This window comes from Caretta caretta, chromosome 23 (genome assembly GCF_965140235.1).
Source record: "Caretta caretta isolate rCarCar2 chromosome 23, rCarCar1.hap1, whole genome shotgun sequence".
NCBI lineage: Eukaryota > Metazoa > Chordata > Testudines > Cheloniidae > Caretta > Caretta caretta.
This window is the reverse complement of record NC_134228.1, coordinates 4,346,161-4,361,497: the sequence shown is the minus strand read 5'-3', so window position 1 is coordinate 4,361,497 and position 15,337 is coordinate 4,346,161. Positions and strand designations below refer to the sequence as shown.

Below are 15,337 nucleotides of genomic sequence, written 5' to 3'. Positions count from 1 at the left end.
CCTGACACAGTTTTTAAAGGTGCTTTTTATTGATTTCTGACGGTAGGGGTTTTCTTAAAGTACATGGCTGTCTGCTCTCTGCTTCCAGCCCCAAACAGGCCCCTGTGGAGCAGGGGGAGAGGGGAACCAGCTAGTCCAGGCTGCCATCTCATTTATTCTTCTGGGGGAAAGCAGCTCTGACCAGCGAGAAGACGGAGTAACAGGAGCCTGGAACAGCAAGAGAATGACTGGTAGGATTCTCAGAATAGAAAGAGAGGCCCAAGTCCTAAACCATACCCCCTAATGCACACAGAACCCAGGAGTCCTGGCTCCCAGCCCCCCTGCTCTAAGCACTGGGAAATGCTACAACACCCCGCCTCATTCACAGCAGCAAAGCACATCTTTCCCCCTCAATACCTCTGCGAGTCCCCAAAGGGGCTGATCTCAAATCAAAAGGGAAATGGACTAGAAAAGGATCATTACAACAAGGAGCAAAATAGGGTTCGATCAGTTTCATTTCTCTGTTTGGCCTGAAACACACAGTCTGGCCTGGGCTTTTATTTTAAGAGCTACCAGGGTTACATTTGATGGCGGTCTCTCCCAACCCTAATATTCTAGGATTCAGATTGTGCTCATGACCCGGGGGGGATTTGCTGCAGCTCCATTAAACAGCTAATAACTGAACCCAGAAGTGCTGATTCCTAGCTCCCTGCTCTAACCACTAGTCCCTGCATTAGAGCTAGAACCCAGGAGATCTAACTCCCAAACCCGCCCCCCCCAACCACTAGACCCTAGTCCTCTGAAAGAGCTGCGAATAGAACCCAAGAGTCCTGACTCCCAGCCCCCAACCTGCTCTAATCATTACACCCCACTCCCCTCCCTGAGCCAGGGCTAGAACACAGGAGTCCTGACTCCCAGCCCCCCTGCTCTAACCACTACACCCCACTCCCCTCCAGGAGCCAGGGTTAGAACCCAGACATTCTGAGCCGGGAGCAGCACCTACCAAAGACAGTAATGGCCATTGTGAGTCGATACAGCAAGCCATCCATCATGCCCCCTTTCAGATGCACGGGCAGGCCATTATCCGCCTAGGCACAGAAAGAAAACCAGGGGGGGGGGGTCAGGAAACCAGCCCCCACCCCCCAGTAACTGCAAGGGTCCCTGCACTTCCGAGCAATGGGGCATCCTTTATGCAGAGAATGGGACAAATTCAGAGAGTCTTCCCAGCCAGGAAAGGGCCGGTTGGGGGTGTGTGTAAAGGGGTAGACTGCGACTTTAAGGGCTAGAGGCCCAGAGCCAGCCAGCCAGCCCCATCCCCTTAGCCCTGCCCCCACTCCTGGGCTGGGGTGGGGTTAATTGGCAGAACCAGCTGGGTGCAGGGGAGCTGCTGTCCCTATAAAGAGCAGCAGGATGCCCCAGAGGGGGCTGACCAGGGAGGCAGCCCTTAGCTGGGATGGTTGCAGGCCTGGGTGAGCCCTGGGGGAGAGATGAGTGGCATGGACTGGCTGGAGGTTTAAGCATTGGATTTGGGGTAACAAATCCAGCCCCAAGGAGGGTGTTGCTGACCCAGATAAGAGTTTGCTCTCAGTGTGATTGAGGGAGCCCTGAGAAGTGGAGAAACTGAGGCAGGGATGCTATAGAGTGACCTCAGGCTCTGAGGGGGTGCACAGGAGGTAGCTGCCCCATTCTAGTGGGGGTCAATGTTCCATTTTTCTCTCCCCATTCCCCTCATTCATGCTGGGATCCCCACACCCTAACCCTACCAACACCCCCATGTGGCTACCATCCCTGTTTAATGGGTGGGGAAACTGAGGCACAGATAGCTGAAGGGACTTGAATCCCTACCCCCAAGATCCATGGCAGAGCTGGCAATAGTGCCCAGGAGTCCTGACCCCCCCTGCTCTAACCACTAGACCCCACTCCCCACCCAGAACTGGGGACAGAACCCAGGAGTCCTGGCTCCCACCCCCAACCCCCCCCCCCCCGCGCTCTAACCACTAGACTCCACTCCCCACCCAGAACTGGGGATAGAACCCAGGAGTCCTGACTGCCAACCCCCAACTCTACTCCATCCCCTGGCTCCTCCCTCTCCCTTCACCTTTCTTAACCCCCAAGAGCCAAGCTGGGGTCTGTCTCACCTGAAAGAGCTTCTGATGTTCGGGGACTTTGTTTTTCATCTGGTGGCGGGTGGAGGTGGCGAAGGAGCGGAGGGATCCCACGCGGGAGGTCTGTGACACGGCCGGGGGAGGGAGGATGGGGTTGGGGAGGACAAAGGGGATGAGGAACCTACAGAATAGAGTGAAATCAACCCCTCATCCCCCTAGGTCCCAGCCCCTGGTAGGAGATGGCCCAGTCCGGCTTGGTCCAGTTGTCTTGGCACTGATACCAGGGTAGTCACTCCTGGTTTACACCGGGCTGGGCGAGAAGGGAATGAGCCCCAGGGGAGTCACTCCTGATTTACACCGGGCTGAGTGAGACTAGAATCATCTTGCTGGGTTCTGGTTTCCACCCTGCTTTGCATCTAATGCAGGCAAATGCCAATACAAGGCCCAGGCCAGCAGAGAATCGGTCCCCGGTGTCACAAACCCAGGCTGAGGATCAGGACTCCTGGGTTCTGTTCCCGGGCTGGGAGGGGAGTGGGGTCTAGTGGGATAGAGATGGTGGGGAGGGCTGGGGGTCAGGACTCCTGGGTTCTGGGAGGGGAGTGGGGTCTAGTGGGTTGGAGCGGGGGGCCTGGCAGTCAAGATTCCCACATGCCAATCTAGAAGGGTTGGGCTGGATCAAGGGAGGGTGCAGGGCTGGGTGGTATAACAGATGGCTGGGTGCAGACCCCGGTTGTATAGTGGAGCCTGGTTCAGGAGCTCCCCGTCCTTCCACCGTGTGACACCCCAGGGCAGCTTCTGTTTCCTGAACAGGCAGAGTGAAAGCAGCAGCTGCTTGGAGCTTTCCCCTGGGGACGTGAAAGCACATGTGAAAGTGGGGCTGGCTATTGAGGCTGGGACAGCGAGACAGCCAGTGGGGACGAACAGCACCCAGGGTCTGCCTCATGGATTTATACTGCTGAGTAACGGGGTTCAGGATCTGACTCACGCTGCAGGATCTGGGCTGCCAGGAGCACGTGTGCATCTGATGGGGCCATAGTGAGGACCCGTTAGTTTGCTACAAGATTTCATGGTGCTGCAGAGGCTGCGAAGAAACTCTCAGAGTGGCAGAGGGGTCCAGATTTCCCAGGGCAGCCTCCCTAAGGCCACTGCTGGGAGAAGGACTGGGGATCCCACTGCTCACACCAATAGATCTAAAGTCACCTTGGGAAAGTGAAACTGCAGCTGCAGAGGCCTTTGTGCCCTTTCCTCTCCCTCCTCCCCACCTCTGAGGTCTACCCCTCTTTACTCCCCCTTATCTATACCCTTCTTCTGCTTAGCCCCTGAAGCAGCTGATCTAATCCACCTAGAAAACATCCCTGCAGCCCACCAGGGACTTCGGAGGATTAACATCCACCATGGCATTTCAACACCCAAGCCTACTGCCCCACTCACTCCTCCCCCTTCCAAACTCTCTGCTCCCTGGCTCCAAAGCGTCATTTCCTACTGGGCAGGGAACATTTATTTCTACTGAGCTAGCCACCCCATGCAGTATTCTTCTTCTTTGTACACATAGCGACCCAGACGCCTTGATGAGATCAGGGCCCCTTCGTGCCGAGCACGGTGCAGACACCGAGTCAGAGTCAGCTCCTGCCTTGAAGGGCTCCCAGTCTAACCAGCCGAAGGAAGGCTGATTATCCCATTTTACAGAGGGGGAACCAGAGGCCCAGGGAGATGCAGTGACTCGCCCCAGGTCACACAGCGAGTCACAGCCCAGGCCACCCTTCCTCTGCCAGGCAGCCCTCTATCTAGCTGCTTACATGCCAGTCACTCTACCTAGCACCCATCCCTCCCTCTACTCACCATACCAACCCACCTGTCTACCAAATCTACATGCCAAAGCACACGGAGCGAGGTGCCAGGCAGATCCATTCCTGGGCATATTTCTCACCCCCTTTTTTTTACATTGCTTTGCAGTTTCGGGGGCTTTTTGTGCCTGCCCCTTCCCAGACACGTGACAAAGCAGCCCAGTGGTACTAGAATTGTTTCCAGTTTGTGGGAATCTGTGCCTGTGTGCGTGTATATGCATGGGGCAGGGGTGGGGAGAAGAAGAGCTCTGGTTTGGGGGGTTTCCCAGAGTCATTATGGGATGGATCAGAAAACCAGAACCAGTAGGATCTGGTGAAAACGCTAAATGGACCAAAGCTGGAGTCTGGGCCTTTAATTGGGAATGTTCCCTGGCGCTTCCCCTGTCCGCCTGCACCTGTTGTCTTTGTCTTATAAGCAGATGGGGAGGGCCTTGGGCCAGGCGCTGTGTGAGTTCGCAGTGGGGGCCTGGTCTGTGAGGGGGGCTCTCGGCACTACCGTAATACACCGAAGAGCCATAAAAATATACAGCGCCTAACACAATGGGCTCGTGGCCCATGTCTGAGGCGCTACCGTAATACACAATAAGTCTCGCAGTGCCTGGTCAAGCTCTTGCTTACCCAAGGTGTAAATCAGGAGTTGCTCCCAGTGTTTACACTGGGCTGAAACTGCAGCATAGCAGAGGAGGGTCAGGGCTTCACTATTTAAAGATACCAGACTGATGGGTTTAAAAAACCAGACTACAAAGGCGAAAAGCCAGTGCCGATCAGGGAGCAAAGGTTAGAGGCAGAGGCAAAGCGTAAGGGAGCGATTCACACACATGGGCTGCACCTGAAGGGGGCGGGGGGGTTGAATCTTGGAAGTGTTTAGATCTGGGGGGTTGGACCTGCTTGGAGCTGGGGGTGTCTGGGTTGTGAGGGGGTGTGTGGATCCAGGGAGAGGTTAGAGCTGAGGGGGTGCTTGGATCTGGGGGGGGGGGGGGGGGTTGGATTTGAGCGGGGGTTGGAATGGGGGCTTAGATCTTGGTGGGGGCTGGATCCATGGGGTGTTTAGATTGGGGGGTGGATCCACAGGTGTGTTTAGATTGGGGGGTGGACTTGGAGGGGGGCTGAATCCACAGGGGTGTTTAGATTGGGAGGTGGATTTGGAGGGGGGCTGGATTCACAGGGGTGTTTAGATTGGGGGTGGATCCATGGATGTGTTTAGATTGGGGGATGAATCCGGAGCGGAGCTGGATCCATGGGGATGTTTAGATTGGGGGTGGATCCACGGGTGTGTTTAGATTGCGGGGGTGTCTGGAGGGGGGCTGGATCCACAGGGGTGTTTAGATGGGGGTGTCTGGAGGGGGGGGCTGGATCCACGGGGGTGTTTAGATGGGGGTGTCTGGAGGGGGGCTGGATCCACGGGGTGTTTAGATTGGGGAGGTGTCTAGAGGGGGGCTGGATCCACGGGGATGTTTAGATTGGGGGTGGATCTGGAGGGGGGCTGGATCCACGGGGGTGTTTAGATGGGTGGTGTGTGGAGGGGGGCTGGATCCACGGGGGTGTTTAGATGGGGGGTGGATCTGGAGGGGTCCGACTGGGGACTGGCACCCTGATGAGGGGGCTGGGGCTGGCGGGGTGCTTGGGTCGTGGGGGGGGGGGTGGCTTTGCGCTGCGGAGGTGGGGGGCGGGCTGGAACTTGTGCCTGTTCCCAGTCAGTAAGGGCCGGGGGGCAGGGTCTGAGAAGCCGGGTCGGTTGGACCCCGCGGGCCCCGCGAGGGCTCGGCGGTCGTTACCAGAAGGGCCTGCATCGTCCTGGGCCGGGGCCGCGCTCTCCTCTCCTCTCTTCTCGTCGCCTGTCTCCGTCTCTCCTGGCCCCTCTGCCCCTCGCCCTCTGTCCCGGCCTTACAAGGACGCTGCCTGGCGGGGGGCTGGCTCGCTGCCCGTCCCGCTGCCAGACTAAGGGCAGCAGCTGAGCTCAAATCGCACGCTGAAGCCGAGAGACCTTGGCACCTTTCCGGGGCCATGGACTCCCCCCACGGCCTCCTCGGGGGGTGGGGAGAGAGGACAGGGAAGGTCCCAAGAGGAGGGAGAATAGAGGCCTGAGGCTTAGGCCCTTGAGGAACAGGAAAGAGCCCCCCCGAGAACCCACCCCCCCAGGGCCCATAGGGGGCGGATCGGGGGCATGGCCGGAGCGCCCTGCGCTGTGACTATTCTCTGCCCCCCCAGGGCCCATAGGGGGCGGATCGGGGGCATGGCCGGAGCGCCCTGCGCTGTGACTATTCTCTGCCCCCCAGGGCCCATAGGGGGTGGATCGGGGGCATGACCGGAGAGCCCTGCGCTGTGACTATTCTCTGCCCCCCAGGGCCCATAGGGGGCGGATCGGGGGCATGACCGGAGAGCCCTGCGCTGTGACTATTCTCTGCCCCCCAGGGCCCATAGGGGGCGGATCGGGGGCATGACCGGAGAGCCCTGCACTGTGGCTATTCTCTGCCCCCCAGGGCCCATAGAGGGTGGATCGGGGACATGGCCGGAGCGCCCTGCGCTGTGGCTATTCTCTGCCCCCCAGGGCCCAGAGAGGGTGGATCGGGGGCATGGCCGGAGAGCCCTGCGCTGTGACTATTCTCTGCCCCCCAGGGCCCATAGGGGGTGGATCGGGGGCATGACCGGAGCACCCTGCACTGATTATTCTCTGCGCCCTGGGACTGCTCCTCTGTAATCCCTGGTAGGCACCTCCTCACCTGAGATGATCTCCCCCCATCCTTTCCCTTTAGTGAGTATGGAGTAAGAGGAATATCCATCATGGATCCACTTTGGGCAGCTCCCCAGACCCCCCCCTCCCAGCACCCACCCAGCCACCGAACTTCCTGATGGTGGCAGCTGAAGGCCTCCACGGTCCCCAGACATCTGTGCTCGAGGGGCGTGTTCTGCTGCATGAAGAAGTGAAACCAGCTCGAGGGGTTTCCATTTTTGGCTCCCCGGCTGCTCCACCCTTCGGCCTGGCAGCTTCTCTCTCTGGCGCCGGCCGGATCGGACCGAGCAGGGTAAGCTGGGAGTTTGTGAACCGAGCTTTCCAAGTCCAGATCCCTCCAGATTCCCGACTCCCAGCCCCCAGCATCCTCCTCCTAGTGAGCCCCATTAACTCCCCCGGGGAGGTAACCGAGAGGTGCCGGATCCAACCCAGGGCTCCCACCCTGGGGTGCTGGCAGTGTGTGGCAGTTGCCCAGCGCACAGACCCAGAGATGTCTGGCCGAATCCGCCCCTGGGCAGTGACTTCCACCAAGGACGGGTGCCACCCCGGGGGGTTTGGCAGGACATGGCCCGTGCAGTACGGGGACAACTGTGGCCGCCGTTGCTCCCCCGTGTCAGTGGTTTGGCGCTTGCCTTGCAGGGACGATGGTGCGTGGGGCTCTGCTGGTGTTCCTGTGGCTGGCCGGAGCGGAGATGCTCCGGGAGGAGCAGGTGGATCGAATCGGGTAGGTGCCACCGGCAGTGAGTGCTCCTTTGCATTGGTGCCCACTGGCTCCAGCCCTGGGGGGGCAGAGAGGGGTCCAGGGCCCCCGTTCCTATTCTTAGGGACCAGCTGAGAGCTCGCTGGACCTGTAGGCACACTGATCCCCATCCCCAGCTGGCTTCATACGGGGATTCTGGGGGGACTGACCCTAGATTACAGCTTCGAGTCCCCACCTGCCCTGCAAGCAAGTTGCAGAGCATTCCCTAGCTAGGGACTCTCCCCACTCATCCAGGGGGCAGGGAGGAGGGTTTAGCATTGGTGACCGTGTGGAGTGCAACGTCTGGTTAAGAAACACAGAGGTAGGAGCTGGGGAAAGCCCCTTGGGAATCTCTCTCCCCACCTTGCAGGGGCTCTCCCAGCGTAGGAGGTGGGTTGGGGACATGGCCGGAGCGCACTGGGCTGTGGCTATTCTCTGCCCCCCAGAGGCAGATCGGGAGCGTGGCTGGAGGGCCTTGTGCTGTTCCTATTCTCCACTCCTAAGGGGACAGAGTGTGAGTTAGGGCTGCCCTGGCAGGGCCAAGAATGGGGATGGCGGGGGAAAGGACAAAGGGGGCTTAAAGCCACCTTCCATCCTGTCCCTGTCCCAAGTGCAGAAAGGGGGTGACTCCGAATCAGCTCCATATTTTCCACTTCCTGTCTCTCTTAGCTACTTGTGCAGCCCCCCCATTGCCGCAGCATCTCGGTACCTCAGTCTTTGGTACTTTTATCCTCACAACCCCGCCCCTGCCAGGCAGGGCAGGGCTAGGCTATCACCCCCATTGTACATATGGGGAAACTGAGGCACAGACTAAGTGACTCACCCAAGGCCAAGGAATCTGTAGGGAGCTGGGATTTGAAGCCACCTACCACTAGGCCACCCTTCCTTTCCACTTTCCCATCTCCTTCCCCGCACCCGCCCCAGCCCCTGCGTGGTCTCTGCAAAGCTCTGCTCTCTAGGTTTTGCAGCTGGAAGTGCATGAAGTTTGTCCAGATGTGGCCGGGATCATTCTGCGTGGTGAGTGCCCGCTGTCCCACCCCCAAACCTTCCCCCCTATATCTGATCCCTGCCCCACAGCACCTCTGCTCCTCCAGCCCCCATACCTGGCTGCTGCTGCCACCTACAGGTAGCAAGTGGAACAGCCACATGCACAGTATGAATTACACATTAGGGACTTAAAGCAGGGGTGGCTGCTTGCCAATGCTGGGCCCGTGGTCTGACCTAGGGCAGGGAATGTGGGGCCGGCTGGGCCCGTGGTCTGACCTAGGGCAGGGAACATGGGGCCGGCTGGGTCTGTGGTCTGCCCTAGAGCAGGGGATGTGGGGCCGGCTGGGCCCATGGTCTGACCTAGGTCTGAGGACGTGGGGCCAGCTGGGCCCATGGTCTGACCTAGGGCAGGGAATGTGGGGCCAGCTGGGCCCGTGGTCTGACCTAGGGCAGGGAATGTGGGGCCGGCTGGGCCCGTGGTCTGACCTAGGGCAGGGAATGTGGGGCCGGCTGGGCCCGTGGTCTGACCTAGGTCTGGGGACGTGGGGCCAGCTGGGCCCGTGGTCTGACCTAGGTCTGGGGACGTGGGGCCAGCTGGGCCCGTGGTCTGACCTAGGTCTGGGGACGTGGGGCCAGCTGGGCCCGTGGTCTGACCTAGGGCAAGGAATGTGCGGCCAGCCAGGTAAGTGGTCTGCCCTAGAGCAGGGGACGTGGGGCCGGCTGGGTCTGTGGTCTGCCCTAGAGCAGGGGACGTGGGGCCGGCTGGATCTGTGGTCTGACCTGAGGTGGGGGAGAATACCAGGTTAGACTGGTCTGGACCTGGTGGGGCTGGGGGTGGGGGATCCCAGGTTAGATGGGCCTATAGCTCCGACGCAGGGGTGCAATGCCAAACTAAATGGACCCATTGCTCTGATCCTCTGGCTGGCGTTATGGAGCGTCCGACCCCTGGGTAGGAGCAGGGTGACAACCTAGCCCTCCCCCGCACCGTGAGACACTCGCTGCCTGACTGGATATTGTCATTTCAGTCGGATGGGTCTAAACAACCCCTGTGGGTAGACGGGCGACCATCTGAGCGGACTCCCCGGGGTGCGTCAGGGCAGGGTAGCCTGAGCTGGAACATGTGCTCCCATGGCTCCCTCCCCCCCCCCCGCCCTCCCGGTTCTGGGAAGGGGTCCCCAGGTGGTATTTTTTTGGTTTATAACAGCATCAGGTTAAGCTCACACCCTGCTGCCCCCGGCTGGGGAGGTGGTGGTATCACCGTGCTACTGATGGGGAAAATGAGGCACGGGGAGGGGGTGTGATTGGCTCAAGGGCAGGCAGGGAGAGCCAAGACTGGAACCCTGTCCCCTTGCCGTAACCACTAGACCCCACTCCCTTCCCCGAGCTGGGGATAGAACCCAGGAGTCCTGGCTCCTGAGCCCTCTGCTCTACCCACTAGACCCCACTCCCTTCCCCGAGCTGGGGATAGGACCCAGGAGTCCTGCTCTAACCACTGGACCCCACTTCCTTCCCAGAGCTGGAAATAGAACCCAGGAGTCCTGATTCCAGTGGAAATAGCTCAGTGAGGGGTGGTGGGCTAAACTGGGACGTGACCATTTCCCCTTCCTTTGCCTGGAGGCTCTAGGGCCGAGGTTCGACTGTGTCATCCCGGAGTCTGCCAACAGCTGGACCATCCACGGGCTCTGGTGAGAGACGCCCCTCGAGGCAGGTGGGAGGCGTGGGGTCAAAGTGGCCTTTCCCCTGACTCTGTGCCCCTTGATCCCAGGCCCAGCAATGTCATGAACTGCTGCAGCTGCTGGCAGCTCTTCCCCTCTGACCTGATGGTAAGTGATGCCCTGCTGACCCCACATCCAGACATCCTGATCCAACCACAGCAGGGCTGGGAGCCAGGACTCCTGGGTTCTCTGCCCAGCTCTGGGAGGGGAGGGGAGGGGAGTCTAGTGGTTAGAGTGGGGTGGGTGTTGAAAGCCAGGACTCCTGGGTTCTGTTCCTGGCTCTTCCACATACTCCCTGTCTGACCTTGGGCGGGCAAAGTCTCCCCCCTGGGTGCCTCAGTTTCCCCATGTGTGAGAGAGGTACTGGTGTGAATGGATGCAAAGCCGTGGGGAATCTAGTCCCTTCTCCTGGAGTCTCCTAGGTAGCCGTGGGTAAGGGGCCAACTGCTCCAGACCCTGAATCATATACGGGCAGAGCAGGGCTGAGGGTTAGATCTGAGGAATGGAAAGAATAAATCCCCCCTTATGTGACTCCACCCTAGGGGTACGTGGCTGAGAGACTGGGGGGGGGCTGCTGCCTCCTCTTGGAGTCCTGACAGGGGGGATGGGGAGGAAGGGGTGATTCCCCGGCTTGGGGGGCACTGATGGATTGTGGTCTCATCTCAGGGGGGATGGAGCTGGAGTGCAGCCTGCTGGGATCTGGTGTCTCCTCTGTACAGGGGAGGGTGACCCTGGGCCAAATTGTGGGACCCCTCTCCCCCCCCGGCCCAGGACAAGGGAGGGGCCTCTCAGCCTTACCTGCTTTTCTCTCCTACGCCAGGATCTGCCCCAGCAGCTGGCCCAGCACTGGCCCAGCTTCCTCAACGCCAGCAGCTTCAAATTCTGGTGAGTGGGGTGGCCGGGGAGTGTTGGGGGGGGGGGAATCTCAGGCCCATCAGGGGGAGGAGCGGCTGGGTTGGTGGTGGAGGGTAGGGGATCCAGGGGGGAATCCGCTGTGGACATGTGGGGGGAGGTTAGAGCTGAGACTCGGGGTGCGAAATGGGGCAAGCTGCAGGGAGAAAGCGTGGGGGGGGGCACTGCAGGGGAGGGAGCTGTGGGGGGGGAAGCTGCAGAGGAGAAAGCTGGGTGGGAGGGTGGTGGGGAGGCGGTAGAGAGGATACTCAAGAGGCCATAGGCACAGGTGGGTGTGTGGAGGCTGCCCTATAGGGTTGGGTGTCATGGCTGGCAGATCCCACTGCCCCCCCCCCCCAGTCTGGATTTCCAGCATGGGGCCTGGAGGGGGGGATGTGACTGACTCATGGGCATTTATTTCCCCCCCACCACCATAGGAGGGAAGAGTGGCAGAAGCACGGGACCTGCGCTGGGTGCATGGAGGCCTTGAGCTCCCCCAGCAAGTACTTCGGGGCGGCCCTCGGCTTGCGCACCACGTACAACGTCGACGGGTGAGCCGGGCACGGGGTGAGCCGGGCAGCCAGCCCGGAGAGCAAGGGAGAATAGCCCCCTGCAGGGGGGGGGCACACTTCCAACCCCCACCCCACCCCACCCCTTGGTGACAGCAAAGCTCCCACCGGGGCAGGGGCTCGGTCGTTCACTGGCTTTGGGTTATGGGCTGCGCGACTGGGATTCCTCATGGGGGAGACGGGGATCTGCCACAAGGTGATCTCTCATGAAGGGATCTAGGGGGTGGAGCTCTGTATGGAGGGGATCGCTCAGTGTTGGGGGATCTATAGTGAGGGGATCTCTCAGTGCTGGGGGATCTCTCAGTATCGGCGGATTCATAGAATCATAGAATCATAGAATATCAGGGTTGGAAGGGACCTCAGGAGGTATCTAGTCCAACCCCCTGCTCAAAAGCAGGACCAATCTCCAATTAAATCATCCCAGCCAGGGCTTTGTCAAGCCTGACCTTAAAAACTATTATAGTGAGGGGAGCTCAGTGTTGGGGATCTATAGAGGGGGGATCTCTCAGTGTTTGGGGATCTGTTGTCAGTAATCTCTCAGTGTTGGGGAATCTGTAGTCGGGGGGATCTCTCAGTGTTGGGGAATCTGTAGTTGGGGATCTCTCAGTGTTGGGGGATCCCTCAGTGTTGGGGGCTTATAGTGAGGGGAGCTCAGTGTTGGGGATCTATAGAGGGGGGATCTCTCAGCGTTGGGGAATCTGTAGTCGGGGATCTCTCAGTGTTGGAGAATCTGTAGTTGGGGATCTCTCAGTGTTGGGGGATCCCTCAGTGTTGCGGGGATTCTCTCAGTGTTGGGGGATTATAGTGAGGGGAGCTCAGTGTTGGGGATCTCTCTTTTAGGGGGCTGTACAGTTTGGGGTTGGGACAATCTGTAACAGGGGTCTGGCTTTCTCTCGGGGATCGATGTACAGTACTGGGGTCTCTCGGGGGAGCTACAGCAGGGCGATCTACAGTTCAGCACTCTCTCTCAGGGGGATGTTTATGGGGTGAATAGGGTCTCTGTTGGGGGGGTGGTGGTTCTGTCTATGGGGAAGGTGGGGCTCCCTCTCTTCGGGCAGTGCTCTATGGGGTGGGGTCGGGGCTCATGGAGGAGGCTGGTGTTCTGGTGGCACTGCAATGCTGGGGGTCGTGGGGTGATTTTACCTCCCCCTGCCCCTCCGTCTGACCCCAATTCCTTTCCCTTTCGCACAGAGCATTCCAGAGAGCCGGGATCCTCCCGTCCTGCAATCACAGCTACCAGGTACCCCGAGCGCGCCTGCCCCACAGACTCCCTAGGGCTCAGCTCATCCCGCCCCTTGGGATCCCTGGCCTTTTCCAGCTGGGTTTGCCCTCGGCGGAGGATGGTTTGTGGAGGGGGGAACTCCCTCCCCCATCACCCCTGCAGCGTCCTGCTTGCTGACCTGTCCCATCCTGCCTCCACAGCTCCACACCCTCCAGGAGGCTTTGGTGCCCATCCTAGGGAAGGAGCATGAGCTGCAGTGTGTGACCGACCACCAGGTGGGTGCCTTTCTCGCGCTCTCCAGGGGCCTGTGGGCAACAGCTGTGGGGTAGGGTAGGAACCACCAGGGATTCTGGGTAATAAACAATGGGGCACTGGGTGAGAGCAGAGCCTATGGGGCACTCTGGAAAACAGAGGCTGAGGTGCTGGGGTTGGGCAGAGCCCCAGGGGATACTGGGTAACAGAGAATGGGACATGGGGGTTGGGCAGGGAGATTGTGGGTGCTGGGGCCAAGCAGGGGCTTGGGGTCACAGAAAATGGGGCCGTGGGGCTGGGTAGGGCTGTGTGTTTTTCTTGAGCCTCTGGGGCCTTCTGCTGAAGCTATGAGAGGATCTGGCCCTCCTGCAGCAGGGAGTTCCGCAGGTCACTGCATGGCAAAGCTTTTACTTCTGCTCCTCAGTTCTATGCCTCACCACCCTTCTTCCCTCCCACTGTGCCACAGGCCCGCCAGGTCCTGGTGCAGCTCAAGGTCTCGCTCTTCAGCAACTTCTCTGCTGGGTGCCTGGAGGAGGGAGCCTGGGATTTCTCCCCCTACCGGCCCTGCGAAAACCAGAGACGTGTCTTCTACTTCCCTCCGAACCAGAAGAACCCACGGGACCCCTGCCCCTGACTGGTGGTGGGGGTGTGGTTGGAGGGTCTTGTGGCTCAGCAGCAGAGAGCCCCAGGGAAAGCTGGAAATCAGGGGCCCTGTCACCAGAATAAAGTCCTTGGGAAGGAGCTACTGAATCTCGTGCATGCGATTATTTTGTTAGCATGGCGCCTGCTACAGAACCATGGCTGCTGGCTACACGGGACCCAGGCATCCAGGACCCAATGTGGTTAAAAGGGGAACAAATTCCATGGCGGAGGGGGTAAAGGGAGAGTGCCCCCTAGAAGGCATCTGCCTCGCTCGTCTGTACCTGGCACAGACAAGCGGGGCAGTGAGGAGGTGGGGGTGACAACAGGAATGCCTGGCCCTCAAGGCTGAGCTTACCAACCCAGCCCCCCTGCTCTAACCACTGGACTCCACTCCTCTCCCAGAGCCAGGAATGGAACCCAGGAGTCCTGACTCCCAGCCCCCCCTGCTCTAACCACTGGACTCCACTCCCCCCCCAGAGCCAGGAATGGAACCCAGGAGTCCTGACTCCCAGCCCCCCCTGCTCTAACCACTAGACTCCACTCCTCTCCCAGAGCCAGGAATGGAACCCAGGAGTCCTGACTCCCAGCCCCCCTGCTCTAACCACTGGACTCCACTCCCCCCCAGAGCCAGGAATGGAACCCAGGAGTCCTGACTTGTGCAGGGGGAGCTCTGGGTGCTCCCTAAAGCAACTGCTCCTCCTGCCCGCCCGGTGGGATTGCCAGCACTTTCTCTCTTGTGTTGTGTAGACTCAGAGCAGCTGCCAGAGGCCTATTTCCTGAGCTCTCTAGCCACAGGTAAGAGCCAGGCTGGGATGGGGCAGACCTGTCTGGCCCCACTGGACCTAGTCCCGGGGAGGGTCCCCCTAACCCATCTCCCCCAGCCATGTCTAGGACTGGGCATCCCTGTCCGAGCCCATCACACGGCTCCCCGTGCCACATGCCCCATCTAATTCTATTACATCGCTCAGAACCCTGCCCTCTCCCAGGCCTCCTCCTCTGGGCCTGTCATGCCACATGCTTCCAGGCCCTGTTCCTGCTCCCATCCCCTTCCCAGATTTCCATGGTGCCTCCCCCCCAGTCAGACCCCGGAGGACAACTTCACCAGCTAGGAAGTGAACTAGCCCAGGAGGGTCTGGCCACCGATCCTGCCAGGAATACCCAAGATAACTGGCCCAGGAGAGGCCTGGAAGGAGTAAAATCTAGACACGCTTGCAAATTTAGAGAGTTGGGGTAGGGCTCTTAAGAACATGAGAACGGCCATGCTGGGTCAGACCAAAGGTCCGTCTAGCCCAGCGTCCTGTCTTTTGACAGTGGCCAGTGCCAGGTGCCCCAGAGGGAATAAACAGAACAGGGAATCACCAAGTGATCCATCCCCTATCGCCCATTCCCAGCTTCCGGCAAACAGAGGCTAGGGACACCGTCCGTGCCCGTCCTGGCTAACAGCCACTGATGGACCTATCCTCCATGAAATTATCTAGTTCTTTTTTGAACTCTGTTATGCTCTTGGCCTTCACAACATCCTCTGGCAAGGAGTTCCACAGGTTGACTGTGCGTTGTGTGAAAAACTTTGCCATGCTGCATGGGAGAGGGGCCAGAGCTGGGCCAGTAACAGGCTGGGCTGTGACCAATGGCCACTTTTCATTGGAGTGGGCTTTGCATTG

General features: G+C 59.6%; 2 protein-coding genes across 2 annotated transcripts; one reads left to right on the top strand and one right to left on the bottom strand.

Annotated features, from left to right (window-relative positions):
• Nucleotides 1–10: 10 nt before the first annotated feature.
• On the bottom strand, nucleotides 11–5,928 carry COX7A1 (cytochrome c oxidase subunit 7A1). Its single transcript, XM_048833331.2, has 4 exons — nucleotides 5,704–5,928; nucleotides 2,118–2,207; nucleotides 983–1,067; nucleotides 11–207 (listed from the first exon to the last, which is right to left on the bottom strand). The coding sequence occupies exons 1-4, from the start codon at nucleotides 5,716–5,718 to the stop codon at nucleotides 149–151; spliced, it is 249 nt and encodes an 82-aa protein (XP_048689288.1). The 5' UTR covers nucleotides 5,719–5,928; the 3' UTR covers nucleotides 11–148.
• A 938-nt stretch (nucleotides 5,929–6,866) lies between these two features.
• Nucleotides 6,867–13,784, top strand: LOC125628380 (ribonuclease Oy). Its single transcript, XM_048833376.2, has 10 exons — nucleotides 6,867–6,951; nucleotides 7,299–7,383; nucleotides 8,358–8,415; nucleotides 10,003–10,070; nucleotides 10,151–10,208; nucleotides 10,921–10,985; nucleotides 11,429–11,542; nucleotides 12,752–12,800; nucleotides 12,983–13,057; nucleotides 13,501–13,784. The coding sequence occupies exons 2-10, from the start codon at nucleotides 7,304–7,306 to the stop codon at nucleotides 13,666–13,668; spliced, it is 735 nt and encodes a 244-aa protein (XP_048689333.1). The 5' UTR covers nucleotides 6,867–6,951; nucleotides 7,299–7,303; the 3' UTR covers nucleotides 13,669–13,784.
• Nucleotides 13,785–15,337: the final 1,553 nt, after the last annotated feature.